We start from the raw sequence: 27,885 nt of genomic DNA, 5'->3' as shown, positions 1-27,885 counted from the left end.
AAACTATGCTGTTTTTGTTCTATTATTTGACTGAAATGCTAAGTGTTCATCTTTTCCATGTCCTCGTCTTTCAAGAGTCCACACTGGAGCCAAACAGCGCCACCAGCTGGTCTTCGTACTGAGAGATGTTCCTCTTCATGATGTCCATGCAGGGCCCCAGCAGACGCTCAAAAGCCCGGACGTCGATCACTTGAAGGAAAACACGCACATTTACATATTTAGATTCATCATGTGTCATGTGTATCATCTGTAACTATTATAACTTTGTTCCTGACACTCACAAACCTAAACATTTGGTTTGTCCCACAGAGTACACGGACGCAGCTCGAGGTTTGTTGGTGACCAGAGCAAGTTCCCCGAAGTATTGACCTCTGGAGCAGCGAGCGACCTCCACCTCCTCCTCCACACCGACCTTTATCTGTGAGACCAACACCAACATTAACGAACACGCACATTCAATATTTCACGATTCAAAGATGAAAAACAAAGGTAAATACTGTTTGTTTTATTTAGAGAAAACCTAAATAATGCAACTGTGCTTACTTTGCCTTTTATCGTTATCCTCACTTCTCCTGATTCCACGATGTAGAAACAGTCGGCCGTCTCCCCCTGAAACACCACATTTATAAAGCCCATTTAATACAACATGAACATGACGACAACAACAACACTATACCTGTGTTATGACACACTCTCCATCGTTGAACGCTCGCGCTCCCAGAACATCAACGATCTTCATTCTTTCAGAGAGCTTGTGGAGAAAGAAAAAATAGTCAAGTCTGACGACATAATCTACTGTGAGGAACATCCTGAAGTCACCTGAAAACCTGAGGTGATTATTTTGTTGGTGCTTTACGTTCATGTCTGAGGGAACAAACAAACCTCGAGGGACTTCAGCAGAGGAACGCTCTCGACGAAGACCTCGTACGTCCGCCTTTTCTTGCCGTTGTTCTTCACAATCAGTCTGTGAAATGTGGCTCGATCCTACCAAAGAAAAGTAACTTAAGACGTAAAAATCTTCAGCCACAACCTCCATGACGAAAGAAAGTTGTGTTGTGTTGTGTTCTCTGTACACAACGTAAACAGCCTATATTAGACTCACCAGGCCCCACAGAGAGCCCTCCTGCGTTGCGATGATGGTTGCAGCTCGCGGCGTTTTGTACATGAGAGCCAGCTCACCGAAACTCCCCTTGTTGTCATACTTACCAACACACATGTCTGCTCCGTCCTTCTGTACAAAAATATCATACACGCCTCTGGAAATTATACAGCGAGAAAGAGAATTATGAAAACTATGTTTAAATATTTAAGAAAAATCATGTGAAATCTAATCTCTCACTTCTCTACCACATAGAAATTGTCTCCGTCGTCTCCTTGATCGATGATGTGCTCCTCAGCTTTGACCAGCACTTCGAACATGGCGTCCAAAACCTCAGAGAATTGCTCCTGGAAGAGATAAAGGCAAGTTCATGTGCCATCCATCCATCTTCTACTGCTTTATCCTCCACCTAAGGGGTCGCTGGTGCTAATCCCAGGTGACATAGGGCTAAAGGCGGGGTACGCAGATCCTGGACAGGTCACTGATCCATCAGAGGTCCACAACATAGGAACAAACAACCATTCACTCTCATGGTCCTCTCTGAGATTGAGGAAATCTGAGAACCGCGTGGCCCCAAAATAAGATTTAATAAGAGGAAAATAAAATGGAAAAATATTAGAAAATAAGTGAAAGTACAGAGAATATAACGTTGTAAATGTGAAGTTGTTGTTTTTTACCCTCTCCAGTGTTTTGAACAGTAAAATGTCTCTGCACGCGTCCTGAAGTCTGTGTCGCTGCTCGTCTGTTTTGGGATGCAACACCCGAGTCTCTGCATTAACATCATCATCATCGTCGTCCTCATCAGGATCGTACGCCTCTGCACAAACTGAAAGTCACAGTCACAAGTAAGTTAAAATACTGTACTACACCATGGAAACCATGACACAACCTGCTCCAGTGACCGACCTGAAACTCTGCGACTGTATTTAGCCGTGATGGACTCTGCAGATAGAGATAGATGATGGAGACGGTGTTAGAGTAGATTTGACATATCTATCTATCTATCTATCTATCTATCTATCTATCTATCTATCTATCTATCTATCTATCTATCTATCTATCTATCTATCAGCTTAAAGCTAGCTTAAGTTGGCTAAAAACAATTGTTATCCATATTATAGCTAAAAGTTAGCTAAAGTAATTGCTATCTATTTATCTATTAGCTTAAAGCTAGCTTAAGTTGGCTAAAAACAATTATCTATATAATAGCTAACGGTATGTGTCTGTCTATTAGCTTAAAGCTAGCTTAAGTTGGCTAAAGACAATTGTTATCCATATAATAGCTAAAAGTTAGCTAACAATTACTATATCTATCTGTTTATCTATTAGCTTAAAGCTATCTTCAGTTGCTAAAAACAATTGTTATCCATCTAATAGCTAAAAGTTAGCTAAAACGATATCATCTACCTATCTATCTCTTTTATTGGTGCCATTCTTAACATAAATATTAAGTTGTATATTATACTTGACATGCATGTACTATTACTCTAATTGTACAATAGTTTTTACTTATTACCACTAATACTCACTAACAGTGTCTTCTTCTTCCTCCTCCTCTTCTTCATCCTCTGTGGACTTGTTAGTCTCAAATGTGACTCCTTTCCTCTCATCCTTTGTGCCGCGTGTCCTTCCTCGTTGGTCGTTTCTTTGATTTTCTAGAACTTGTGTAAAATGTCGCACGGCAAATTCGACCAAGTTGGACGGCCTGCGGCGCAGCACCTCCACGGCGTATCCCTGCAAGAGCTCCTTTAACCCGGCCGGTATCTCACGCTTACTCATCGTCAAAGAGGTCAGAGGTCGGGGGTTTGGAAGAACAACCTTGAGACGAATTGTATTAGCTGCACTAAATATCCGACACATATGGTGAGACAATCTGTCCACACCATAGACTCCCCCCTCAACCCCCTGTCCCACTCTCTCTTTTACATTCAGCAAATTATTGATTCCTTTATTTAGAGCAGCCAGCAGTCGGAAAGTATTGATTTTGACTTTTGAAAACAGAAATAATTAAAGGCTGCCTGATAAATTACACCCTAGAATCTATGTTAGCTATGAATAATTGTTTTCACTCTAATAGCTAAAAGTTAGCTAAAACAATCGCAATCTATCTATTAGCTTAAAGCTAGCTGAAGTTGGCTAAAAAACGTTTGGTATCCATCTAATAGCTTAAAAAATTGCCATCTATCTATTAGCTTAAAGCTAGCTTAAGCTGTGTGAATCTGTGTTCGTTGCATGTTCCTGTGCTCAGGAGGCGTGGCTTCAGAGGGAAGTCTGTTTTTCCAGGATCTCCAACCCTATCTTTAATTGACTTATTTAGCATTTTGTGAACATTTGAGCTATAACAATATGTTCATTTGTATTATAAAGTTCCCCTCTTGAGCTAAACTTTAATATACCTAATTGTATTTTCTTTTTTATTCTTTAAAATTGACTTTATTGGCTATTCCAAAAACAAACGGACATTAGCGGTTGATTTTAAAAAAGGCAGCACAAGACACATTTCTCATTTCTAAAAGTTGATTCATTTTTTTTATTATTATTATTTCTGTACATGATGACAATCGTATTCTGTTCATATTCAATAAATCTCAGCTACTGTGCTCAAGTCACTGAGTTGGTGTGAGGTGTGAGGCTGTTACAGCACACAGGACAGTCTGAGAGGTGTGTATTGCTGAGAGAGAGAGACAAGAGTGCGCACACACACACAATTTAACAAAAATGCACCTTTTCCCTGATCTGCAGATAACAAAAAGGTAAGGCACGACATGTTCGGTTTACTCCTTTTTCCTCACACGGAACAAAACTCAAGAAAAAGTCAAACAAAAACAGGAATGAAAACATTTGCTTTTGTGTCTGTGTGTGTGAACTGGCACTGCGTCAGAGTTGTGAAAACAAACGGTCCATGTCCTCCACAGTACCACAACGTGTCAAAGAAAATCAAGTACATTAATGGAAATTTGCTAAAATCTCTTGGTATTATTTGGTGTGTGCGTGCGTGTGTGTGTGTGTGCGCGCGCGTCCACTGTTGTGTGTCACAGTCCAGTTCCTGGGATTTACTTCACTTTACTGAACGAGGCGACGCTGAGCTTTCATCACAGGTTCGGTGCTAACCAGTTCAGGAACTTCATGGCGAATTCAAATCCTAAGAAACAAGCCTGAAAGACGAGACAAAGGGGAAACACACTTAAACAGTGATTAAATAACCAAAATTTTAAGGTAGAGCTACACCCGTTACATTAATAAGGTTAACCTCTGATTTGTTTGTTTTACGCAGCTGGAATTAAGAGATCCTACACCAATATATCAGCAGATTATTGGTGCTAAAAGATATCCTGGTTTAATCTGAAAATCTTTAGTAAATTCTGCAATCTACATTTTTAATTTCCTCCCAAAATGTGTCCTAAAGAGGCCTTTCAGTGTTAACCTTTTAACACCGAGCGTATCGCAGAGGTCATGTTTGTATTAGCGTAGCTACGCGACAGTTTGTGCTATCAGAAAAAATCGAACTGCTTCTGAAAACTGAGAAGTCGCACATCAAAATGAATGTGTTGTTATTACGATAATTTCTCTCACACTGTTGCAGGAACCCGGAGATTCAGCGTCAAGTTGGAAAAACATAAAACATTTTGGCCTGTTTTTACACATTGAGAAAAAAACGTAAACAAATGTTAGTTTAAATATGTTTTATACTGTTCAAAATTCAAATTTAACATGAAAAATCTGGTGTTCACGTACAACGACAGTGTTTTTCTTCATTTTAAATTGTTAATACAGTATTTTAACATGCAGTAAATTGTAAATAACGGCAAGATATTGAAAGTTATTCTGAAAAATGGGCAAACAAAAAAGCACAGGACATTTTCTGGCCCTTTTATGGTTAAAAGAAGCAAAAGTATGTCCAGACAGACATTTTGAGGTGTAAAAGGGTTAATAATGTAATATTTAATTACGTCACCTTACTGCATGTTTTTCTTTTCTTTTATAGCACAAATAATGATTATCGCTGCCTTATTTTTTTAATCCTGCAGATCAACTACCTACAATATCTGTTTTCTTTACCTCTAGTATCAAATCTAAACTACATACAATTGAGACCTTTTAATCCTCACGCTTAACGTCCAAAGATTTACTCCCATGACGTCCCTGAAAATGAACGTATACACTTACAGCGTTGGCGGGGAAAGCTCTTAGCATGACGGCGTTAAAGCCTTTGTACAGTGAAGCCACGCCCTCTTCTCTGATCAGCTCCCTCAGGACGTCCCGGAAACCGTTGGGATATTTTCCCTCTGGAGCTGAGGGAACGACAGAGGGACAAAGTGAAGCCAAAAAAAAAATCTTTAACGTGAACTAAAAGTGTCTGAGAATCTGAGAGTTTTCAGTCGTTAAAGTTAAAAACACACCTGTCTGGAAACGAGACTTGAGAACATCTGATGGAATCGCCACAGCCCAGTTACAGATCCCGGCCATTCCTCCAGCAAACAGAATACTGGGCACGCTGAGCTCATTATGGCTGCAACCACACAGGTTTGACCACTCAGCTCTGATGAGGATTTTGTAAATTACTGTGAAGCAACAACAAATATTCACCTTTTTCCCGCTGGTGTGAGGAGGTTCTTCAGCCACTCGTAGGACATGAAGTACATGCCGCTCGCTGGAACATCTGAGTCAACAAAGATCGTGTCAGGTTACGACGAGTATCATGTGTATCGGACTTGTTTGCTTGTTCACTGTTTCTTAAACGATGTTCTCATTTGAATGATTTCTTTGTTGTGTGGAGCAAAGAAAGTAGAAAATATTCATATTTAAGAAGCAGGAAAATCTGAAAACTCAAAGTGACGATCAAAATAGTTGACCAGTGCAGTGGGCCAAGTCCCATTTTCAGCCTGCTACCGATTGCTAATTGGTAGATTGTTCAGAGTTTGGAATTAATAATGACCATTGTTAATATTTAAATGGAAACAGAAGCTCTTGGCCTTATCCTTGTCGTGTTCTCGTTACACTAACCACGTGTTTTAAATAGTGCTGGGCACATTAACGGTGGTTAGCGGCGTCAACACTAACACAAGGCACATTTCCATGACGACTGACGCGTGTGACGTCATGTTAACTTGACTCCAGATTTGTTAAAATTAGTCTCTAAAGTAACGCTAAACTTTAAAGGTGAAGTAAGTAGTTTATAGTGACATCTAGAGGAGAGGCTGAAATTTACAACAAAGAACTGCTCCTCTGCTCACCCCCTCCCTTCCCTGAGCGCTACGGTATCCTCAGCCGGTCAAATGTCGTCCTCGTCATCTTTCTCCGTGTCAGCAAATGAGGTTCGTGAGGCGAGGGAGAGGGCGAGCTACCGCGGCCGTAGCAGATGAAGCAGAGAGAGTGGAGGCGGGACTTCCGCTACAAGTAAAGCGACGCTTGATTTGTTCTCGCGCGTTTGTCTATACAGGCTCCCGTAGACATGGCATCGTGGCAATGCAGTAGCGGCCAGCGACCATGTTATTTTACATGACTTTTTGAAACACCAAGAAAATGAAACACACACTATTATACAGCGACTAGACAATGCAGGAGCACATAATATGTATACAAAAGTGGATTTTGGGTAATACAAACCCATAAATACTACACAGTGTCCCTTTAAGGTACACATACGCAGTACACAGGTATGCTGGTTATTTGTAGCACTGCTCTTCTCCTTTAATAAACAGATCGCTTCAGTTCCACTGTAGGCGCGCTAACGGAGCTAACTGGTAAACGGTGCCTGGACTCCGGTGCCGTGGCATGTAGCATGACGTCACACGCGTCTTTTTCCGGTCAGTCGTCATGGAAGCGCGGCATGCGTTAATGTGCGCTGACGCCGCTAACGACATGCCCAGCACTAGTTTTAAAAAGTTTAATAATAGGTCTGTGGTGTTTTGAATCAGATAAAGAGTCAATTCTAACCTCTCATGAGGGTCAGCGCGGTGCCTTTGTAGATTCCTCTGATCCCCGACTGTCTGTACAGCTGTTTGACACAGTCCATGGGTCCGGCATACTTCACCTCCCCGGTCGATGCCTGGATCTGTAACACACACACACACACGTCACATAACACATGTAACAAAGACACAGAAAGCACTGTCACTGATTCGATCCTGTTGTATCTGACCTGTAGGAGGCATTTGATTCTCTCTCCAGGAGCCATGATGGCCGTGGTGAACACGCCTGACAACATCCCGGCAGCGAACAGCTGTGGATACCTGCAGGAGACAAGAGACGGAGGCTCAGCGTCCACAATTGACCACAAACCGCGACCAGAAGAATCCAGCGGCAGAGCAGTCACCTACGTAAGGATATCATGTGGAGTTTTCTGCTGCAGTTTCTTGCCGAGTCCGAATCCAAAGAAACAGACGGCAAACATCGGCGTGACCCCGATAATCGGAGCCGCCATGCCTTTGTAGAGACCTTTCACGCCCTGAGAGAGCAAAGAAGGAAACAAGTTTAGGAGAGGGAACAAGGCTTTAGATGTAGTATAATATATATATATAATGTGTAATAATCACCTCTTTGGCTAAGGTCTTTTTGAAACAGTCGAGGGTTCCGGCATAAACGAGTCTCTCTCCTGGTTTAGGTTTGGATTGAGTTTGTAAACGCACCTAAAAGAGAAAGAGGATTTTATACATACAAGCATACATGTGGAGGTCACAAAAACATCTTTCAGAGTTTTAAATGGATGAATTTCAGGTTTTTCAACTTTATTAAGAAAGAAAATGTAAAATGTCACACAAACACAACTTTAACTATGACACTTAAAGGGACACTGTGTAGTATTTATGGGTTTATATAACCCAAAATCCACTTTTTTATACATATTATGTGCTCCTGCATTGTCTAGTAGCTTTATAATAGTTTTTGTTTCATTTTAGTAGTGTTTCAAAAAGTCATGTAAAATAATATGGTCGCGGGCCGTGGTTGCATTGCTACTGTTAGCAGCGAGACGCCATTTTTCTACCGGAGCCTGTAAGGACAAACGCGAGAGAACAAATCAAGCGTCGCTTTACTTTTAGCGGAAGTCCCGCCTCCTCTCTCTCCGCTTCGTCTGCTACAGCCGCAGTAGCTCGCCCTCTCCCTCGCCTCACGAACCTCATTTGCTGATACGGAGAAAGACGACGAGGACGACATTTGACCGGCTGCGGACACCGTAGAGCTCAGGGAAGGGAGGGGGTGAGCAGAGGAGCAGTTCTTTGTTGTAAATTTCAGCCTCTCCTCTAGATGTCAATATAAACTACTTACTTCACCTTTAAAACAAAAATGTAGCCCAGGTGGCTCCAATTTCACGCATACTCGACATCTATCTACAGCTGTGGTGAATTCACCTGATTAGATCCTGGTCGATAAAAAGGTCTGACCAGTAACAAATTTGTGTTTCAGGAGGACAAAAACGAAGCCACAGCGTTTGAGAATCGACCTGCAGGGACAGAGTGTCGGCACAGGTACGAGGTAGGATACAGAATACTTTTACGCAACAAAAAAAGTTCCATAATTCCTAATTTCCTCAAGCTGGCCTAAAACTGAGCAGTGGTGGGATTGTAAACGAGGACCTGGTAGTCAGCTCTGTGTGGACTTATTATTAAGACAAAAGAAGGAAAATTGTATTAAATTTAAACCAAATCACCTTTACAAACAAAAATCTTGTTGCAGTAAAAACCCCTTTTATTTTTTAGTTATTGAAACCAGAAAGTAAATCTGTAATTGATAATGTGTGTGAATCTCCAAAATAAGTTTATCTATATTTATTTGTCTTTTTTTATGTTAAACAGACACTGGGTGCCTAGCAAGATTAACTAAATATATAATATAAAAATACATAGAAGTAGAATGCATATATTTGTGTTTGTTGTTGCTGAAACATACATTTAAATGCAATACATACATGTTTGAAACAACTAAAAATAATTAAAGGTCCAGTGCTGAGCTTCTGTCGCCCCCTGGTGGAGTAACTACTAAAAACACCAGTGTAAAACTGTTTTTAAAGGTGCATTATGTAATACATCTAAAGCAACTGGCCATAAAATCCTCCTTATATGTCACAGAGACTCAGGAATAATGTTCATATAACAAACTGAACTCACCAACAACAGTACAGACAAAATATTTGCATTAAAAAAAATATTTTGCAGACTGCAAATCATGTTTTGACATGTGGCGCCACCTACTGCCGTCTACCAATCATTGCAGTCAGTAGAGTCTCAGCTGCCGAGCAACCACGGGTTGCCAGTTACGTCAGAAAACAAAGCCTAAAAGACTTTGGTATTTTGAATAAGAATAAAAAGTAACAGTTTTGGTCACATTCTTACATATGGCACCTTTAAAATTCTTTAATTTTACTTTAACTAAAGAACTGTTTTAAGGGCGGGTGAGTGACGAGGACAGGTAGACGCATTTGTGACCTTTGAGCCATGTTGACCGAAACGTTACGCGTTTACATATTTTATTTTGTCTGCACTTTAAGTTGTAAAAGTTTGCCTTTTTAAATTAAAAACAATTCAGTTGCAAGGCACAAAAAAGTAATTAAGTACATTTTAAACAAGCTACTTGTTTAACTTTAACTTGAGTACATTTTCAGAGCAGTACTTTTACTTGTACTTAAGTAAAATGTAATAAAAACAGTGGTATTTCAGGACTCTTTCCACCTCAGGTTGTCTACAGTCAGATACTGGATGTGGGTCAAAGGGCGACAGCAGCAGCAGCATTAGCAGCAGCTGACTCTCTGCAGTCAAACAGCAGCAGTAGCCTAGCTAACACACTCTCCTGTACGTGTAGGTGAGACACGGTGGTGAGACACGGTAGAAAAACACTTGGCATTAATTACTTTAATGGTGTCGAGTGGATGTCCTGCGAAGACGAGGCAGACTCCGCCGAAGCCTCCAGCGAAGAAGTTCTTCAGCGGGCTGATCGGCTGCGGCTGTTTAGACATTCTGACTTTCCGCTCTGCGTAAAGAAAACACACGAATACACAATGAAAATGACACCGAGATTAAACCGACATAATAATTCACACAACATGAATAAAGGACGCTGCACCTGGTCGCTATATGTGTGTGCGGGAGAGGGAGATGCCGCCGCTGCGCTGCTGTCAAACCTTTCACCCACTTAGCTACCCGGACTGGTTTAACTGCAACAAACTGGTCCGTCTCAGTTAAGGCGTCCGACCGGAAAATGCTTCCCATTTCGTGAATATGTTAGCGCACACATTCTTTAAAATGAATAAATACGATTTTTTATTTTTTTCAGTGTGAAATTAACAGAGGTGGAAAAGCATACTGAAATATTCTACTCAAGTAAAAGTACTGGTCTAAAAATGTACTCAAGTTAAACTAAAAACAATAGAAAGTAGTTTCAAAAAATATATATATTCAGAGTAAAAGTTAATTAGTTACCTTTTTGACAAGGTTGGGGTTCTTTCTTGTGTTGTACAAAAAGGACAAGGGGACACAAACATTAATTGTTGGATGTGATTTAAATGTAGGGAACTACAGTACTAAAAAAAACATTTAAGTAAACGTAAAATTTACAAAGTGATTGTCTTTAAGTGTAATTCAAATTCTTTCAAGAAAACATAATAGGTGCATTATGTAATAAATCTAAAGCAACTGGCCATAAAATCCTCCTTATATGTCACAGAGACTCAGGAATAATGTTCATATAACAAACTGAACTCACCATCAACAACAGTACAGACAAAATATTTGCATTAAAAAAATATTTTGCAGACTGCCAACCATGTTATTTTTTGAAATCATGTTTTGGCATGTGGCGCCACCTACCGCCGTCTACCAATCATTGCAGTCAGTAGAGTCTCAGCTGCCGAGCAAACACGGGTTGCCAGTTGTGTCAGAAGACGAAACCTAAAAGACATCGGTGTTTTGAATTTGAATGTAGTAACCTTTTTGGCCACATTCTTACATATGGCGCCTTTAACTGTGTTTTGTGTGTCTACTGGTGCAGGAGAGTTACACTGCCATAAAATCATATTTTAAGTAATATATCATGAATGTATTATTATAATTCAAATAATTATTTATACAATGATAATATATGTGACATTTAAAGAAGTATAGATACGAACAAAATGTCTAAATGTCTAATGATTTACTAACTGAACCCTACACTTACATAATTCATCTTCGTGTTGCAGATAAAGATGAGGAAAGGGAGAAATGGGTCTTAGATTTTTACATTTTAAAATAACATCATATATAAAATATTATTATTAATGGAAATGAGACAAGTATGAATATTCTCTCAAATGATAAAACGGTATTTGACATGTACTGTCTTGACAAAGCTATACATTTAAAATGCATTAGAAGGAAATAACAACTTATTTTTTGTGTAATTACATACTGTATATACATTAAATATCCTTTAGTGTTGATTGTTGCAAAACAAACAGTTAAAGCCCTAAAGAGCATTTCTAAAAAGTAAAGAGGATGTGAGTGAAAGTAGGTCATTTACTAAATGTAAGGACAGGTCACACTAAATACTTAAACCCTGTTTAAGAAATAATTAAAAGTACTGTATGTGTATCACCTTCTCAACAACAACACTGATCAGACCACTTCCACTGTTAAAATATAACTTTATTAGTTCTCGTATCACAGAGTCATAGCAGTGCTGCAGACAGTGTTAATCATGGAAAGGGAATTCTCCCTTCTCTCGTTCTCTTTCTGTAATACAAACTGTAAATAGACACATCAGTGAGTGAAAATGAAGAAATAAGAATCTGATATCGCTTCTGTCTTGTGTCAATTATTCCACAGAGAGAACATCCAAATCGGGTAAGAAACAAGGAGAGAGAGAGAGATATGTTACTGGTTTAAAAAGTAAGACCACAAGGAGATAAAAGAAATGCCCTGTATCGTCTTTACCACGTCTGGATTCTCAGTAAGATTATGAGATGAATGAACACTTTTTTTTTTGTTATTTTCCCCTATCCACGTCAGCCAATGCTCTGTATTTTACAGCTTTATTGCAGCACAGCTGGGCTGAACATGAACATGAACATGAACATGAACATGAACATGAACATGAACGCAGCATACAGTGGACTAAAACCTGTAAACGGTCAAATGACAGCGCGGTCGTCCTCCCGAGCGTTTGTAAAGCGACTAAAAAGAAGAGCCTGGATCGATATGTAGCAGCAGCAGCACGTTACTCAGCTACAGCTTCTTTTGACAACACTAGAGTCACCGTGTGCTTTTCCCACCACGAACATACACTTTTCCCCTACTTTAATCTTAAATATATATATATATATATATATATATATATATATAGAGAGAGAGAGAGAGAGAGGCTGATTAAAAGAAGAGGTCAGTTCTCTTTTCATTATGATACAGAAAATAATGCTCTAAGTAACACACAATAGTTTGGTCCCACTGTTAGGGAAGCACAGTTTGTGTAGTGGCACTGTTCTTTCAAACTGTAGGACCTTAATTTGCCCTAAAATCCTCTCTCTGCTTTGGTTAGAACAAGGTTTTTCGTCTTTACTACGACTTTATTAATACTTTTGAGTTCAGTTAGTTTGCGTAAAATTCTTATTATTGCTCAGAATTCATCGTGAGAAAAGATCCAAGGCTTGGCCTCCATTTTGGCTATTTTTAAATCTCCAAGTTTGACTAAATCTCACTAAAGACTCTCCTGTAAGTCTGAGAAAACACTGGTTTGTTTTTAGATCTGGCACAGACGTCAAACATCAGTCCTAGCCTCCCCTGCAGTAGACGGGAGCAGACTACAGTGTGTGTGTGTGTGTGTGTGTGTGTGTGTGTGGCGAGCATGGTACTGATGTGGTTTCAGTCCTTGTTGTTGCAAATCTGCGGGAACTCCTTGTAGACCTGCTGCACGATTAGCTTATCCATCTGTTTGGCGGTGGCGCTCCCTTCGTCCTCGCCGGGGTCTTCCTCCTCCCTGAGAATCCTCTGCAGCGCCCCCTGCAGGTCAGAGAGGCGGTGCCGGTGCTCCAGGTAGTCCGTCGAGCGCACGATGGAGTGCATGAGGGAGAGGTACTCCATCCGCAGCTGCACGGGGGAGAGCAGGGGACAAGCTGTCAATCTAGCACAGATTCTATCATTAACGAGGCCCGAGTGCGCTCGTCTCTCACCTTGTCTCCAGGCGAAAGGTCAGATATTTGCCGCACGGCGATGTCGATCATCACCATCATGTCAGTGCGATAGAAGATGTCGGCCGTCTCTCGGCTGGCGAACAGGTCCTGCAGGAACTTTAGCACCGAGTGCGGCGCAGGCGGAGTGTGTTTGAACATGCACACGGGGTCGTCTGAGGACCAAAACATGTATAGAAATAATGGCACTCCAGGAAATAAGAAATGACGGTAACACACAAGTTGCATACTAGCCCTTTATTAGTGATCATTAAGCACGTATTAACACCTTATTCTGCCTCTATTACGACATGGATTAAGAGTTTTCATACATAAGGTGTTAATACGTGCTTAATATTTACTAATAAAGGGCTAGTATGCTACTTATATATTTTTTTACCGCCTCTGTTGAGAAGCAGCAGAACTTTCTCGGACAGAATCTTGACGTTCTTCTTCTTCAGCTCCTGCATGATGACGTTGTCGCTGGGAGCTGAGAGACACAGATTACACAGACAGCACAGTTAATCTCCGAGTATCCACTTTATTCTGGAAGACACTTCTGTAGAAATGATTATGGGAGGAACTCCTGCAGCAGAAATGGACCGAGCTTGTCTTGAAACGCATCAAACCCAGGCTTGGTGGTGCTGTAGGACACTAAGAATTGGCTTTGTTTGCTTTTAAGTAATAAATAACAAAGGTGACCGACTCCATTGCTGTGTAAACTATTTTACGCCTCTAACCTTTTTTAAATTCTTCACATCTTTGCCGTCTGTAGCGACAAAGTAGATAAAAGTGACTAAATATTCTACTTCTTCAGGTCGTTCTCATGTCCCACAATACACAGTAAATCTAACAGTGTTTAAGAAACACCAAAAACAGCACATTTAATCCTTTAAATCTATCATTATTTAGGAAATACAGGCAACGTTGCATTATATACACAGTAAAGTAACACTAAAAGAGTCGATTTAGCTCTGTATATTTAACTTTTAGTGTAAAGTTACCACACTGTTAACCCTCCTGTCGTGTTTGGGTCAAATCTGACCGATTTACAACTTAAAACACTCATAAATATTGTGTTTTACATCCGATTGCCTCAATGCCTTATGATATCCTCCACATTATGCACTTGAACATATAAAAGTGATGATCACCTGATTCATTGAATTTTGAGTGTTTTAATCAACCTTGTTACACCTGTGGTGTTCCCGGTCAAAAGTGACCGCCATAGGAAACGAATGGGAATCCAGACTATATTCATTCATCAGACAGAAAACATCCCCATACACACCACCCCAACTCACTCACTCACTCACTCACTCACTCACTCACTCACTCACTCACTCACTCACTCACTCACTCACTCACTCACTCACTCACTCACTCACTCACTCACTCACTCACTCACTCACTCACTCACTCACTCACTCACATTTCAGTCTCAACAATGTCTTTTGTGGGTTCAGATCTCTTTCCTGCACTTATGTGCCGATCCTCCCATGCGAACCAACTTCCTGATGAAACAATGTATCATATCTTCACACAGACTAGACAGGTGTCTGTTATGTGAACCCATCTCTTTCCCGTGCTTTTGTGCCTATCCCCCACGTGAACCACACCTTCCAGACTAATCAATGTATCATCTTCACACAGACCCCATATATATAGCTTGATGTTTGCCTTGCACTCCTTTTACTCCGAGCACAATGAGTAGGCGACTGACCAAGCGGTTCTCTGTCGAAGAGGTTCTGGTTCAAGCTTTTTGGACATGACGAAAGAAAGCACTGAAATTGAACCAGATCTTAAAAGTGATGGATCGCAGCCATCTTTAGCTTTAACCAGTGTATTTTATCAGGTTTGACAGCTAAAACATCTGCCGTCAGATGATCTTATGGTTGAAGATGAGGAGCTCACTTGTGTGGTGCAGGTTGAAAGCCAGCAGGAGGTTCAGGAAGGTGTCGGGCAGCTGCTCTGTGGGATCAGACGGGAGACCGTCCTCCACCACGTCCAGCATGAAGTTGACAAAGTCCGAGTTCAAGTGTTCTGGAAGCAGAGGATGATGTCGGGATTAAGTCTTTGATACGGCACACGGTATCACTTTAAAGCAACTTATTTAAACCCCTCATACCATAGTGATGATATGGCACCTGTTCGCCCATGGAGAAGATCATGGTCAGCACCAACGCTGTGTAACACATTTTCTGGTGCTCTGAGAAAAGGGGAAAATAATCTAAGTGAGTAATCTAAGGTGAGTTAAGAGGAGGAGGAGGATGAATGCGGTGCGACGTGCTCTCACCCTGTGTGTCGGTCTGCAGGTCTCTGGCCAGCACCATGGGCAGGTTGGAGTTGAGGAGCGTGGAGATGAGCGCGGCGTCCAGGCTGCACATCGCTCCGAATACTTTGAGCAGCATCAGCTGCAGCGTGACGCGGTTCTCCTGCACGGACACACGGTGGCAGCGGTAAGTCACTACAGACCATGGTAATAAAAGCAACACGTATAAACTAACGCGGTGATTACACATTTAAAGTTTAGGGTTGGAGATCCTGGAGCAGATGATGCATCATCATCCAATTCATTATGATTGGACGGTGTTTTAGATACTGAGGACGGCATTAAAGTGCAATACTGTCTATTTCAAAACAAGATCTATTGGTTTTTATATTACTTATCTTATTTTAAGGTGCATTATGTAATAATAATAATATGTCACAGAGACTCAGGAATAATGTTCATATAACAAACTGAACTCACCAACAACAACAGTACAGCCAAAATATTTGCAAAAAAATATTTTTTTGCAGACTGCAAATCATGTTTATGTTTTAAAATCATGTTTTGGCATGTGGCGCCACCTACCACCGTCTACCAATCATTGCAGTCAATAGAGTCTCAGCTGCCGAGCAACCACGGGTTGCCAGTTAGGTCAGAAAACGAAACCTAAAAGACCTCGGTATTTTGAATTTGAATGAAGTAACCGTTTTTGGCCACATTCTTACATATGGCACCTTAATTTACACTGTGCCTTTTTTTTGCACTGATGTGAAGGTTTCTACCTCAATTTCGTTGTACTTTGCAATGACAATTAAAGATATTTTATTCTTACAGGCCTGTCCATTCCACAGCTGACTGACATTTTTCATTTTTTGTGACAATACAGTAATTAATTGGTTATAAGAGGATTTTAAACAGTAAAAATGCTCCAGAAAATGATCTCCCACCTTACCTTTAACTCCACTGAGGCTAAAACTAGGGCTTATTACACTGAATATGCAAATAAGAACAAATACTAATTACAATGTTACTGTGTGAACAGGTTCTTAGTTAAACTTCATAAATTACCACAAAGAGAAAATGAAATATTGTTTTTCCTGAGCAGTTTACTTTTAAAGTCGTGCTGTTGTTGTTATTGTTGTTGTTGTTGTCTTACCATCTGATAATAAGAAACCAGAGAGTGCACGTTCTCGTGGTCGTCAGCCGTGCACATCCTCTTACACACTTCTGGATCTGCATCAGTCTGACAAAGCGAGACAGAGAGAGAAAACACACAGCAACAGTTCAATTAAATTAAATACCATCACTATTTTACTATTCTGTTACTTCATAATCTCCTCGACAGTCCCTGGATATGCCAGAGGAGGATTATGGAGTCCATTTAGAACTCATGATCAGGGTTTTTGGTGAGGAGGGAAATGACCAAGCACTCAGTATTTGGCAGTGTTTACAGACTCAGCCTTTAACCGTCTGAGCCTCTCTGATCCTATCAAACACGTCAGGACATCTGGACCAGAGAAAACCACTCCTCGCGTTGAATTTGATTGTTTTTCTACTGCTACTGTTTTTGCAGCACGTAAGATTAAGATTTTTGAATGAGCGCACAATCGTTTGGGTTTTCGTAGCTGAGCTTTTATACATACTTTAGACAAGGCAATGAGAGATAAAGAGGTACATCCTATCGTAGTCAGATATATGGCTTGAGGGAAAGCAAAGGTGTGAGTGGACCATTAGATGTCACTCGTTCTTAATCACTGGACCTTTTTTTTATGACAGAAACCATAAGTTAAGTCAGGGTTACACTTCACCAGTCAGAGAGAGTGGAACATGCAACCAAGTGGCAACACTGTCAGAAACATGAAACGTTTCAGGTGATTGACAGAGGTTGACCAGCTTCCTGTCTCACAAGAAGCAAATTGAAGTTCTCTCTAGAGAATAAATATATAATATAATATAACATTTTCTCGCTGCAACCGTCTGGTTTTTAACTGTTTGGTTGAGTGACTTTCTAGTGGAGAAAAGTGCCCTTGCAACTTTGTTTCCTGTGTGTGTCCTTTAGAGCTGGAGCAATTACTCGATTAATTGAATATTAAAGCGGATCTAGACCGGAAGTTCCAATTAACGCTGTTTTTTTAGTGTGTATCTGCGTCATTACCTCGTTTACGAAGCCCTGAAGGTTCAAAACAAACATTTCAGCCACTGCTGAGAACGCTGTGTTTTATTGTAATCTCGGGCTCAGCGAGATCTCTGAAAAAACCCGGTCCGGTTACGTAAACAACAGTTCTCCTGAACAGCAGATCCTCCTGCTCCGGGCACTAGTCCGGGCACATCCGGTTGCGTACATTGAACCGCAGAAGAATAACGTCCGTTGTGGAGGTGTTTCACGAGCAGCAGTGTCTTCTGACTCTGGGTCAAAGTCATTAAAGGGACTGCGGCGGGGAGTCGTGAAGAAGCTATTTTTAAACATTGTTAAAACAATGTTTTGATAATGAGTAGCAGTGCATCCACCGTTCCAGAGGGGGGAGCTGCGCTTCTGAGAGCTGGTGTGCTGAATATGTCACTTCCGGGTATTGGCCAATCACAAGACAGTTGGGAAGGCTCTACGCTGGCTGGCCAATCACAACACAGTCTGTCTTCTGGGTGTGAGATTTATGTCTGAAATCTCGCGGCTGAGGACAGCGTCAGAAAAGAGGATTTCTATCGGCTCATTTACAGCAACTAGGACGTTTTTGACCATAAAAACAAGTTAATGTATGTAAGTAGACCTCCATAACTAACATATATGTGCAACAGGACCACTCTATGTGACCTTTAATAGATTACTAAATGAATCGTCAACTACTTTTGATTCATCGGTTTGACGCTTTTTTCATGATTAAAACCAGAATTCTGAAATCTTCTCAAATGTGAATATTTTCTTTGCTCCACACAACAAAGAACTTGTCATTTTCTGGATTTGACAACCACTGATCAACATTTTTTTATGTTTTCTGACATTTTTTGGACCAAACAATGACTCGATTAATTGATTATTGACCCGCCAGGAGGTATATGTTTTTGCTGGCATTTGTTTGTTTGTCTGTCTGTCTGTTAGCAAGATAACTTGAAAAGTCGCGTATAGATTTGGCTGAAATGTTCAGGAAACGTCCGCAATGGGACCAGGAATAAGTGATAAAATTTTGGGCGTGATCCGTAGAAGCTATCACTGGTTACAACACTCGCTCTCTGACCATAACGTTATCGCTGGTTGCAACTCTCGCCGTCTGTCAGGCGCGCCGGCAGGGTTTATTTTGTAGGCACCTAAGCTGCCTTGGCGGTGGTCTGCGCTCTCCATTCTCATTTTATGGACCGAACGATTAGTCGTGAAAATAATCGACAGATTATGCAGAGTTGCTCTAGTGTCCTTCCAATCAAACGGGGTGCCGTTATGAAGTTCCCCACTGTTCCTACAGAGCAAAAGTGCTGTCCCCTGTATATGTGTGTGAGCACAAGTGTGTGTGACATGATAAACTCGTGGTACCACGCTCTCATACCAGTATCTTCAGCAGCTCCTCCAGGTAGCAGGCGATGAGGGCGTGGTCTTCGTGCAGCGCCCAGCCTCGCTGCTGGGAGTCGTCCCTGTGACGGGCGAGGTCGCTGAAGATCACCTCCAGCCTCTGCTCGTCGTGACACACCTGGCCCCGCGGCAGAGCGACGCTCAGGTCCTGCGGAGAATTAGGAAGCATTAAAACACACACACACACACACACACACACACACACACACACACACACACACACACACACACACACACACACACACACCCATGTTTGTTATAACTTGAAAGACCAGTAAAGAGGAACTCTGACTGTCTTTCCTCTCACATACCAAACGCATAACTTCACCTATCAATTACCACATGTTTTATATGCGAGCAGACTTGTTAAAGCTACAGTGAACAGAACAGTCTGAATATGGGTTCCGTGAAGCAATACTATCAGCCCTGACTGGGGAGCGTTTGTGTGCTGATGAATGACCAGGGTTTTATTTTGAGAAGTAGAATTCACTTCTGAAACTTTTTGCGAGTACTTCCTTATGTTTTTTGCAGCCATCTTTGTTCTGTCTATCTCGACAGAAAAACATTCCCTTTTTTTTTTCCATCAGATTGCCTAGATTGTTGTACATTCTTATTACCTTTATATGAACTGTATGTTTAAACATAGTAATGGAAAAAACTGCCAATAATGCTCTGTGTACTAAGGGTTAAAACACAATTATATTCCATTAAGACCAAGTTGTAGGCTTTTATATCTAAAAACATCCTGTAGACGTCTCTGCTGTATCAGAGCTTTTTTCAGTACTGTACACTTGTCACAGGATGAGCAGAGGGGGAAAAAACAGAAATGCCTGCCAAGAAAGAATCAGCATCACATTAACAGCACTGTACGCCCGAGTGGACGCTCAAATTAAAAACAGGAAGTGAGAGAAAGCTAAAAGTCAAAACAGCCCTGTTCAGAACGCTCGCTTTTGAGTGCCTGTCTCTTTAAATATGCAAATGAGACACAGGAAACTACGTCAGCGTCACTGAGGCTAACGGCAGCTAACAGCGGTTAGCGTTTGGAAAAGCCATCATTATTGCCGTCATATATAAAATGTAAATCCTCTGAGGCTGGAAGTTTGTGTAGAACTCTGTGCTGCACTGTGCAGCCAAGAATAGAACACTTCACAGACTTCCGCTATTCAGAATACTATCGCCCTCGCCTGCACTCTCACGTTTTTTAGGGACAAAGCGGAACTCCACGAGACCGGAATTCCAGGAATGTGTCATTGTGACGTAGCAATGAGTGCGGAAGTCAACATTGCGTGTTTTATCTCCTGTACTTAAACTGAGGTGGACCACAAAAACATGACTGAGTCGTCTTTTTTCACACTTTGCCTACTCATAGGGCCTCCAGAGTCCCTATTATAAGTATTAAAATGATTAAAAAGTTGATTTTGCATAATAATGACACATCTCAGTTCTGACCTTGCTCTCCACCAGCGACACGAGAACCTGCTCCAGGGCCGCGGACGCCTGAGGTAGCGCGTTCTGCAGATGGCCGACCACGACGCCCACAGCCACCCGCGACAGCTTGTAGCTCAGGCCCGTGTTCTTCCGCACCAGCTCGATCAGTTCGGCCCCGATCGTCATGGGAACCGGCTCGGGGGCGTGGGCGGGGCTACGGGGCGGGCTTTCAGCGACAGACGGCGGCGCGACGGGCCAGTCGCTTTCTGGCTGGTTCTCCACAGCGGGCTCTGGAGTGGGTGTGGGCTGCGGAGGCTGAGGGGCGGGGCTTTTCTTTACAGGAAGGGACTCGGAGGGCAGCGTCTCGAGATGCGGCATCGGGGGCTTCACGCGGGACGGCACAGGAGGAGGAGGGGTGCTGGAGACGCTTGGCAAACTGACATCGGACGAGACCAAAGAGTGGGAGGAGCCCGACTCTAAAGAGGTGGTGCTGATCGAGAGGGAGGGGGCAGGGGACGGAGAAAGAGAGGACACTCTGGAGGGGACCTCTGGCTCTGCTGACGGAGAGAGAGAGAGGGAGAAGGAGCTCCAGTTACAGAGAGAGAGAGTGACTTGACTAAGAATAGAGTATGTTGATATAGTAAAAGAGCTGCAGCAGGTAGTGTCGGCTAAATGCAGCAATGCAATGGGAGGGTAACGCGTGAGTGTGGAGGAATGAAAACACCGTGTTCCTGCCGATGGTAGCACCCTGACCTGGAGGCTGTCTGTTCCTCTGTTTCTCCGGGGGAGGAGGGGTGATGGGGGCCGCTCGCCGAGGCTGGGGAGGCACCTGCAGGAGGAATCAAACAACAGGGGTAAAAACAGGCAAAGTGACACAGGAAAGATACAAGGGCATTAGAAGCTCCAGGTCCACTCATTTAAATATGCACAACAATGAAATCAACAACAACATGGATTAGTCCATTATTTTTTTTACTGCAAAGAGTTAAAACATCATTATTCGATGATTAGATCAATGGATTATTTGAAAACATTGGAGAACGACCACCAAGAATTTCTGGAATTTGAATCATTAATGCGTTACGGACCAAAGCCAGGTCTAAGAGAAAAGATTGAATTTTAAGAGCATTATTAATTTTTTATTTTTTTTTAATGAAAAGAGAAAGTGATAAAAACCAGACATGAAAACCCGATCCTCGAGTGGATTCAAACAGTGGACGATGCAGCTCGTGGTTCCACGTCTTAGCGGCTGAGCCTTCTGTGATTCATGAAGCTAATTGAGACACATGTTTTCTTTACTTTGGATCAGATTTGTACTAAGAAGTAAAACTAACCACAGTAAAACTGGCATATACTTTATGTATACTAGCGTTCAAAAGTTTGGGCTCACCTATACAATTTTTGTTGTGTTTTCCATTAAAATGTACACTTTTATTCATCAAAATAGTTGCAAAATGAATAGAAAATATAGTCAAGACTTTGACAAGATTAGAAATAATGACTTTGCTTTCGTCAAATAACCAGCAAAACTGTTTTCAGCTGTGCTAACATCATTGCAAAAGGGTTTTCAAGGGTTTTCTAATCATCCAATAGCCTTCTAACGCCATTAGCAAACACAATGTACCATTAGAACACTGGTAATGGGCCTCTATACACATATGTACATATTAGTGCTGTGCAACAGGTTAACGCACGCTAACGCTCGACACGTTTCCATGACGACTGACCGGGAAAAGATACGCATGACGTCATGTTTACGTGCTGCGACACTGGAGTCCAGGCACCGTTTACCAGTTAGCTCCTTTTAGCGCCGTTAGCGCACCTACAGTCGAACTGGAGCGGTCTGTTTTATAAAACGGAAAAAAGCAGCGCTACAAATAACCAGCGTACATTTGTACTGCGTATGTGTGCCTCTGGTTTTAAAGTTTAGCGTTACTTTAGAGCACGTGTCAAACTCAAGGCCCGGGGACAGATGTGACCCACCACATCATTTTATGTGGCCCGCGAGTGATTAAATGGTCTTAAAAATCTGTGTTAAAATAGGTCTATGCTGCTTTAAAGGTGAAGTAAGTACTTTATAGTGCCATCTAGAGGAGAGGCTGAAATTACAACAAAGAACTGCTCCTCTGCTCACCCCCTCCCTTCCCTGAGCGCTACAGTGTCCGCAGCCAGTCAAATGTCGTCCTCGTCGTCTTTCTCCGTGTCAGCAGATGAGGTTCGTGAGGCGAGGGAGAGGGCGAGCTACCGCGGCCATAGCAGACGAAGCGGAGAGAGTGGAGGTGGGACTTCTGCTACAAGTAAAGTGACGCTTGATTTGTTCTCTCGCGTTTGTCCTTACAGGCTCCGGTAGAAACATGGCGTCTCTCTGCTAACAGTGGTAATGCAACCGCGGCCCGGGACCATGTTATTTTACATGACTTTTTGAAACACTACGAAAATGAAACAAAAAATATTATATAGCAACTAGACAATGCAGGAGCACATAATATGTATAAAAAAAGTGGATTTTGGGTCATATAAACTCATAAATACTACACAGTGTCCCTTTAAAGCATGTGCGACCACAAACTACATTTCCCACAATGCATGGCGATTGTGTTACCCGCAAAGTGACGGCATCACCATCGCGGCCTGGTTACATCTATAATGCATCATATTTGTAACTTGAATAAGTAATAAATGCAGAAGGTTATTTAGCAATATGTTAAAGAGTAGTTACCTTTATATTACATTATATTTGGTGACATTTAGTTACATTTATTCTGTAAGACAGTTACATCTGGCCCTTTGAGTGTAACCATTATGCTGATGTGGCCCGCAGTGAAAATGAGTTTGACACCCCTGATTTAGAGACTCATTTTAACAATCGGGAGTCACGTAACATGACATCACACGCGTCTTTTTCCGGACGTTGACGCAGTTAAACGCCGTTGACATGTTAACGTTTGACAGCACTAGTTCATATTCCATTAAAAAACCAGACGTTTGCAGCTAGAATAGTCGTTTACCACATTAACAATGTATAGAGTGTATTTCTGATTCATTTAATGTTATATTCATTGAAAGAAAAAGTGCTTTTCCCTGAAAAATAAGGACATTTCTAATTGAGCCCAAACCTTTGAACGGTAGTGTACACACACACACTTACCTGGTAAAAGCCTGGTTGCTCTCCTTGCATATTGTCCATGCTCCCTGATAACGGCACACTTCCCTGTCGTCCGTAGTCTCGGTTAAGGCCGTTGTGTGGAGGCAGAGTTTGACTGAGAGAGATTTCACTGTTGGACGTCGGGAGTCCTTGCTTTTGACCAGAGGAGGAACTCCGACGAGCGAGCGTCTCCTTTCTGTGATGGATCAGTTTTCTGAGGACAGAGGACAATCATCTGCGTTTCACACGCCGAACACAGAACAACAGGGTTTATGAGGATCTTTGCAGATGAACTCACTGCAGAACATCTCGCTGCTCCAGATTGTATTTGCCTCCGTTCTTTAAGGCCACGTTGTGGATGGCTTCGATTGCTCGGTCGATGGACTGCAAAACCTCGTCCTGCTCCGGAACCTAAGAAAAACATGAAATCAAATATTCATTGACACGCATTAGCATTAAACTTTAATAAAGAAAACAGAGCATGAACATAGCTCGGGGACATGTGTGACTGTGTGACTTCAGGCAGACCAAAGTAGGGCTGTTATATAAGCCAAAAAAAAACGAGGTCTTTTACACTCGGAGCTCACTGAGGCCTTCAGAGCCGATGCGAGAGAGCATTCCTGTTCTGCCAGAGTCTGAGCCTCTATGATTTTACCAAATACATGCTCTGACTGGTTCAGGGTGAGCGAGGAGGAGCAGACGTGGGTGCAGTGTTTCTGAAGTCTTGTCTCTGTCATTCAGGACTTAAGGTTTTAAATAAAGACCAAGTCCAGGACCACACCTGCTGGACTTATTTCTATGAATCATCAATTAACTTTGACTGAATGGAAAAGTTCCTGTGTTTTTAGAGTGTTTTGTTGTCTGATATAAATTCATCCTCCACATGACGGCCACAGGTCACTGTGGTTCAGAGGAACCTGGAGAACCCAGAGAAATCCCTTGTTCTGATCAGATATTGAACCTGGGTATTTATGTTGCAAAGCGACATCGTTAACCACTACACCGCCGTGTGGACACTCCTATTATCGGAGTAAAACACAACCCGACCAGGGCTGATGCCACTTCTGATCTCAGGGAGCAAAACATCCTGATCATTGGTTCATTGTCCAGTAAAGACTGATTTACACTGTGCACCTGGTCCTGGTCTTTACTCTGTATGTCTTGGTCTTGTCTTGGTTACAGTAAACCTGGTTCTTGGTCTGACTTTGGTCTCAGTGAACTCTTGTGTTGGTCTCAGTCTCAAACCCCAAATGTTTTGTTTTGGTCTTGTCTTGGTCACAGTAAAAACCTTGTTCTTGGTCTCAGCACACTGAGACCAAGAACTAGTCTTGGTCTCAGCACACTCTGGCCTTTGTCTTCTCCTGGTCTCAGCACACTCTGGTCTTAGTCTAGTCTTGGTCTCAGCACTTTAGGGTCTTAGTCTTCTCTTGGTCACAGTAAATATTGTTCTGGGTCTTGTGAACTCTAGTCTTGGCCTCAGGCCCAAAAGGTTTTGGTCCTGGTCTCAGCACAGTCTGGCTTTAGTCTTCTATTGGTCTCTGCACATATTCTTGTGTTGACCTCAGACCAAAAACGTTTTGTTCTTGGTCTCAGCACCCTCTAGTCTGCTTCGTCTTGGTCTCAGCAAATACTGGTCTTCGTCTTCTCCTGGTCTCAGCAAACTCTGGTCTTAGTCCAGTCTTGGTCTCACGCCCTTTGAGTCTTGGTCTTGTCTTGGTCCCTGTGAACTCTGGTCTTGGTCTCGGGCCCAAAACGTTTTGGTCTTGGTCTCAGCACCCTCTAGTCTTAGTCTTTTCCTGGTCTCAGCACACTCTGGTCTTAGCCTCGTCTTGGTCACAAAGAAATGTTCTTGGTCTCTGTGAACTCTGGTCTTGGACTCTGGTCCAAAAGGTTTTGTTTTAGTCTGGTCTTGGTCTTGGTCTTGGTCTTGGTCTTAGTCTTAGTCTTGTCTTGGTCTCAGCACACTCTGGTCTTAGTCTTCTCCTGGTCTTAGTCTAGTCTTGGTCTCAGCACAGTCTGGTCTTAGTCTTGTCTTGGTCTCAGCACACTCTGGTCTTAGTCTAGTCTTGGTCTAAGCACACTCTGGTCTTAGTCTAGTCTTGGTCTAAGCACACTCTGGTCTTAGTCTTCTACTGGTCTTAGTCTAGTCTTGGTCTCAGCACAGTCTGGTCTTAGTCTAGTCTTGGTCTCAGCACACTCTGGTCTTAGTCTAGTCTTGGTCTAAGCACGCTCTGGTCTTAGTCTAGTCTTGGTCTTAGTCTAGTCTTGGTCTAAGCACACTCTGGTCTTAGTCTAGTCTTGGTCTAAGCACGCTCTGGTCTTAGTCTAGTCTTGGTCTTAGTCTAGTCTTGGTCTAAGCACACTCTGGTCTTAGTCTAATCTTGGTCTCAGCAAGCTCTGGTCTTAGTCTAGTCTTGGTCTCAGCACAGTCTGGTCTTAGTCTTCTCTTGGTCACAGTAAACATTGTTCCGGGTCTAAGTGAACGCTGGTCTTGGCCTCAGGCCAAGTTTTGGTCTTCTCTTGGTCTCATGCCCTGTAAGTCTTGATCTATAGAAGGTTGTGACTAACTGAGAAATACTTGATAATAATCTGCAAACAGAGAGATGGAAGGTGAGATAAACAAAAGCTCTTCATCTCTTCCTCTCTCCTGACTCCTGTACTCTGGCTCTCAGTGTCGCAGTCAGCTGCTGCTGCAGTGCTCTCACACACACACACACACACACACACACACACACACACACACACACACACACACACACACACACACACACACACACACACACACACAGTCGTAGCTCTTCATAAATGCAACTCCTCCAATAATGTATGTGTCTCTCAGCAAACCTGCAACAACCATCATCTTCATCATCATCATCATCATCAGTCAGATTCAACCGTGACACACACACTTTCACTGCATCCGCATCTCTCCTTCCCATCAGCCGTTGTTGGCACTAACCAGATTCCTCCTCGGGTCATGATGCAACACACACATTCACAAACAGACCCAAACAGCGGCTCGTTAAAGGCGATGTTTACCTGAATCTTTTCGACGTACGACGCGGGGACGTAGCCGGTTTCACCGGAGCTGCAGCGGGAGCCCAGCCACCAGTGTCTGTTGCTCCTCTCCAGGATAAGGAAGCTTTCCCCGGCCGCGAAGTGCAGCGAGTTGGGCTCCGCGGATCTGAAGGCGTACAGAGACCGGTACATACTTTTATTTCAAGAAACAATTCAAACTCAAACCCGTAAATAACGCGCAGGAGGCGGCGTGTGTGGAATAAAGTGTGTCCGAGTGGATGATCCGCTCTGTCCGAGGGTTTTTTAAAGAGAATATGGAGCAGGCATGACCACTGAGGACTGCTGCTGTCTATTTACAATGTAGCTCGGTCATCTGACCTGTGACTGTTGCCGGGGAACACCGCATGAGGGCGCTGTCACGCCCTGAACACGCCCCCCAGACATTTTAATCAAAGGCAGAGTGAAGAGCAGCAGCCTCCAGATCACGTACAGACTGTATAATAAACAATACTACTACTTCTACTACTACTATTACTATCACTACTAATAATAATATAATAATTATTTGTTGTTATTATTGAGTAATTAAGAATCAGAATATTATATTACATTATGCTGTATTATATTATATTATATTAGAATCAACATATTTATTTACAGTTAAAATTTTATTTGATCCATAGTCTCGTTTATGTATATATTTGCCTACTCATTTATCAACGAATGCATTGGACCACAAATAAAGTAATAATAATAAAATTATTTATAAAGAAAATTAGGTGCTCGATTTTTCGTTATTCAAATATTATATTATATGACATTATGCTGTATTTTATTAGAATCAAACATATATTTATTTACAGTTAACATTAAAACATTTCATTTGCTCCATAGTCTTGTTGGTTATTTATTTATTTATTTATTTATTTATTCACTCACTTACTTACTCACTTATCAATTAATGCATTGGACCACAAATAAAGTAGTAGTAATAATAATACATTAATTATTTGTTGTTATTATTGAGTAATTAAGTGAAAATACAGAGTAAGTAAACTTATTTTGAAAAAATCTGAATATTATATTACACTATGCTGTATTGTATTATATTAGAATCAAACATATTTATTTACAGTTAACATTAAACATTTAATTTGATCCATAGTCTTGTTTATTTATTTATTTTCCCACTCACTTATCTAACATTAAAACATTTCCTTTGCTCTGTAGTCTT

General features: G+C 41.9%; 3 protein-coding genes across 5 annotated transcripts; all 3 read right to left on the bottom strand.

Annotated features, from left to right (window-relative positions):
* Nucleotides 1-70: 70 nt before the first annotated feature.
* prkar2ab (protein kinase, cAMP-dependent, regulatory, type II, alpha, B) lies at nucleotides 71-2,878 on the bottom strand (the record flags this gene model as incomplete). The annotated part of the gene is made up of 10 exons (XM_083891978.1): nucleotides 71-189; nucleotides 286-418; nucleotides 544-609; nucleotides 677-751; nucleotides 883-984; nucleotides 1,103-1,256; nucleotides 1,340-1,446; nucleotides 1,777-1,925; nucleotides 2,006-2,041; nucleotides 2,629-2,878. 10 exons carry the CDS (start codon nucleotides 2,876-2,878, stop codon nucleotides 71-73), a joined length of 1,191 nt encoding a protein of 396 aa, XP_083748104.1.
* Nucleotides 2,879-3,628: 750 nt separating this feature from the next.
* Nucleotides 3,629-10,248, bottom strand: slc25a20 (solute carrier family 25 member 20). 2 transcript variants are annotated; one of them, XM_083892355.1, is made up of 10 exons: nucleotides 10,157-10,248; nucleotides 9,945-10,063; nucleotides 7,636-7,728; nucleotides 7,420-7,547; nucleotides 7,242-7,332; nucleotides 7,037-7,154; nucleotides 5,687-5,759; nucleotides 5,500-5,609; nucleotides 5,267-5,391; nucleotides 3,629-4,254 (listed from the first exon to the last, which is right to left on the bottom strand). In XM_083892355.1, exons 2-10 carry the CDS (start codon nucleotides 10,047-10,049, stop codon nucleotides 4,192-4,194), a joined length of 906 nt encoding a protein of 301 aa, XP_083748481.1. In that variant the 5' UTR covers nucleotides 10,050-10,063; nucleotides 10,157-10,248; the 3' UTR covers nucleotides 3,629-4,191. The 2 variants fall into 2 exon arrangements, with proteins under 2 accessions (XP_083748481.1, XP_083748480.1); XM_083892354.1 differs by having other exon boundaries at nucleotides 7,037-7,332.
* A 1,482-nt stretch (nucleotides 10,249-11,730) lies between these two features.
* Nucleotides 11,731-26,950, bottom strand: nckipsd (NCK interacting protein with SH3 domain). 2 transcript variants are annotated; one of them, XM_083892078.1, is made up of 13 exons: nucleotides 26,673-26,950; nucleotides 23,932-24,044; nucleotides 23,637-23,847; nucleotides 21,242-21,317; nucleotides 20,510-21,045; nucleotides 19,038-19,208; nucleotides 16,661-16,747; nucleotides 15,529-15,667; nucleotides 15,361-15,441; nucleotides 15,147-15,275; nucleotides 13,633-13,722; nucleotides 13,236-13,408; nucleotides 11,731-13,152 (listed from the first exon to the last, which is right to left on the bottom strand). In XM_083892078.1, the coding sequence occupies exons 1-13, from the start codon at nucleotides 26,841-26,843 to the stop codon at nucleotides 12,928-12,930; spliced, it is 2,202 nt and encodes a 733-aa protein (XP_083748204.1). In that variant the 5' UTR covers nucleotides 26,844-26,950; the 3' UTR covers nucleotides 11,731-12,927. The 2 variants fall into 2 exon arrangements, with proteins under 2 accessions (XP_083748204.1, XP_083748205.1); XM_083892079.1 differs by having other exon boundaries at nucleotides 20,510-21,042.
* Between the last annotated feature and the right edge of the window lie 935 nt (nucleotides 26,951-27,885).

Source organism: Microchirus variegatus (assembly GCF_963457635.1).
Source record: "Microchirus variegatus genome assembly, chromosome: 7".
NCBI classification, from domain to species: domain Eukaryota; kingdom Metazoa; phylum Chordata; class Actinopteri; order Pleuronectiformes; family Soleidae; genus Microchirus; species Microchirus variegatus.
The sequence above is the reverse complement of the archived record's forward strand: the minus strand, read 5'-3'. Positions and strand labels throughout refer to the sequence as shown.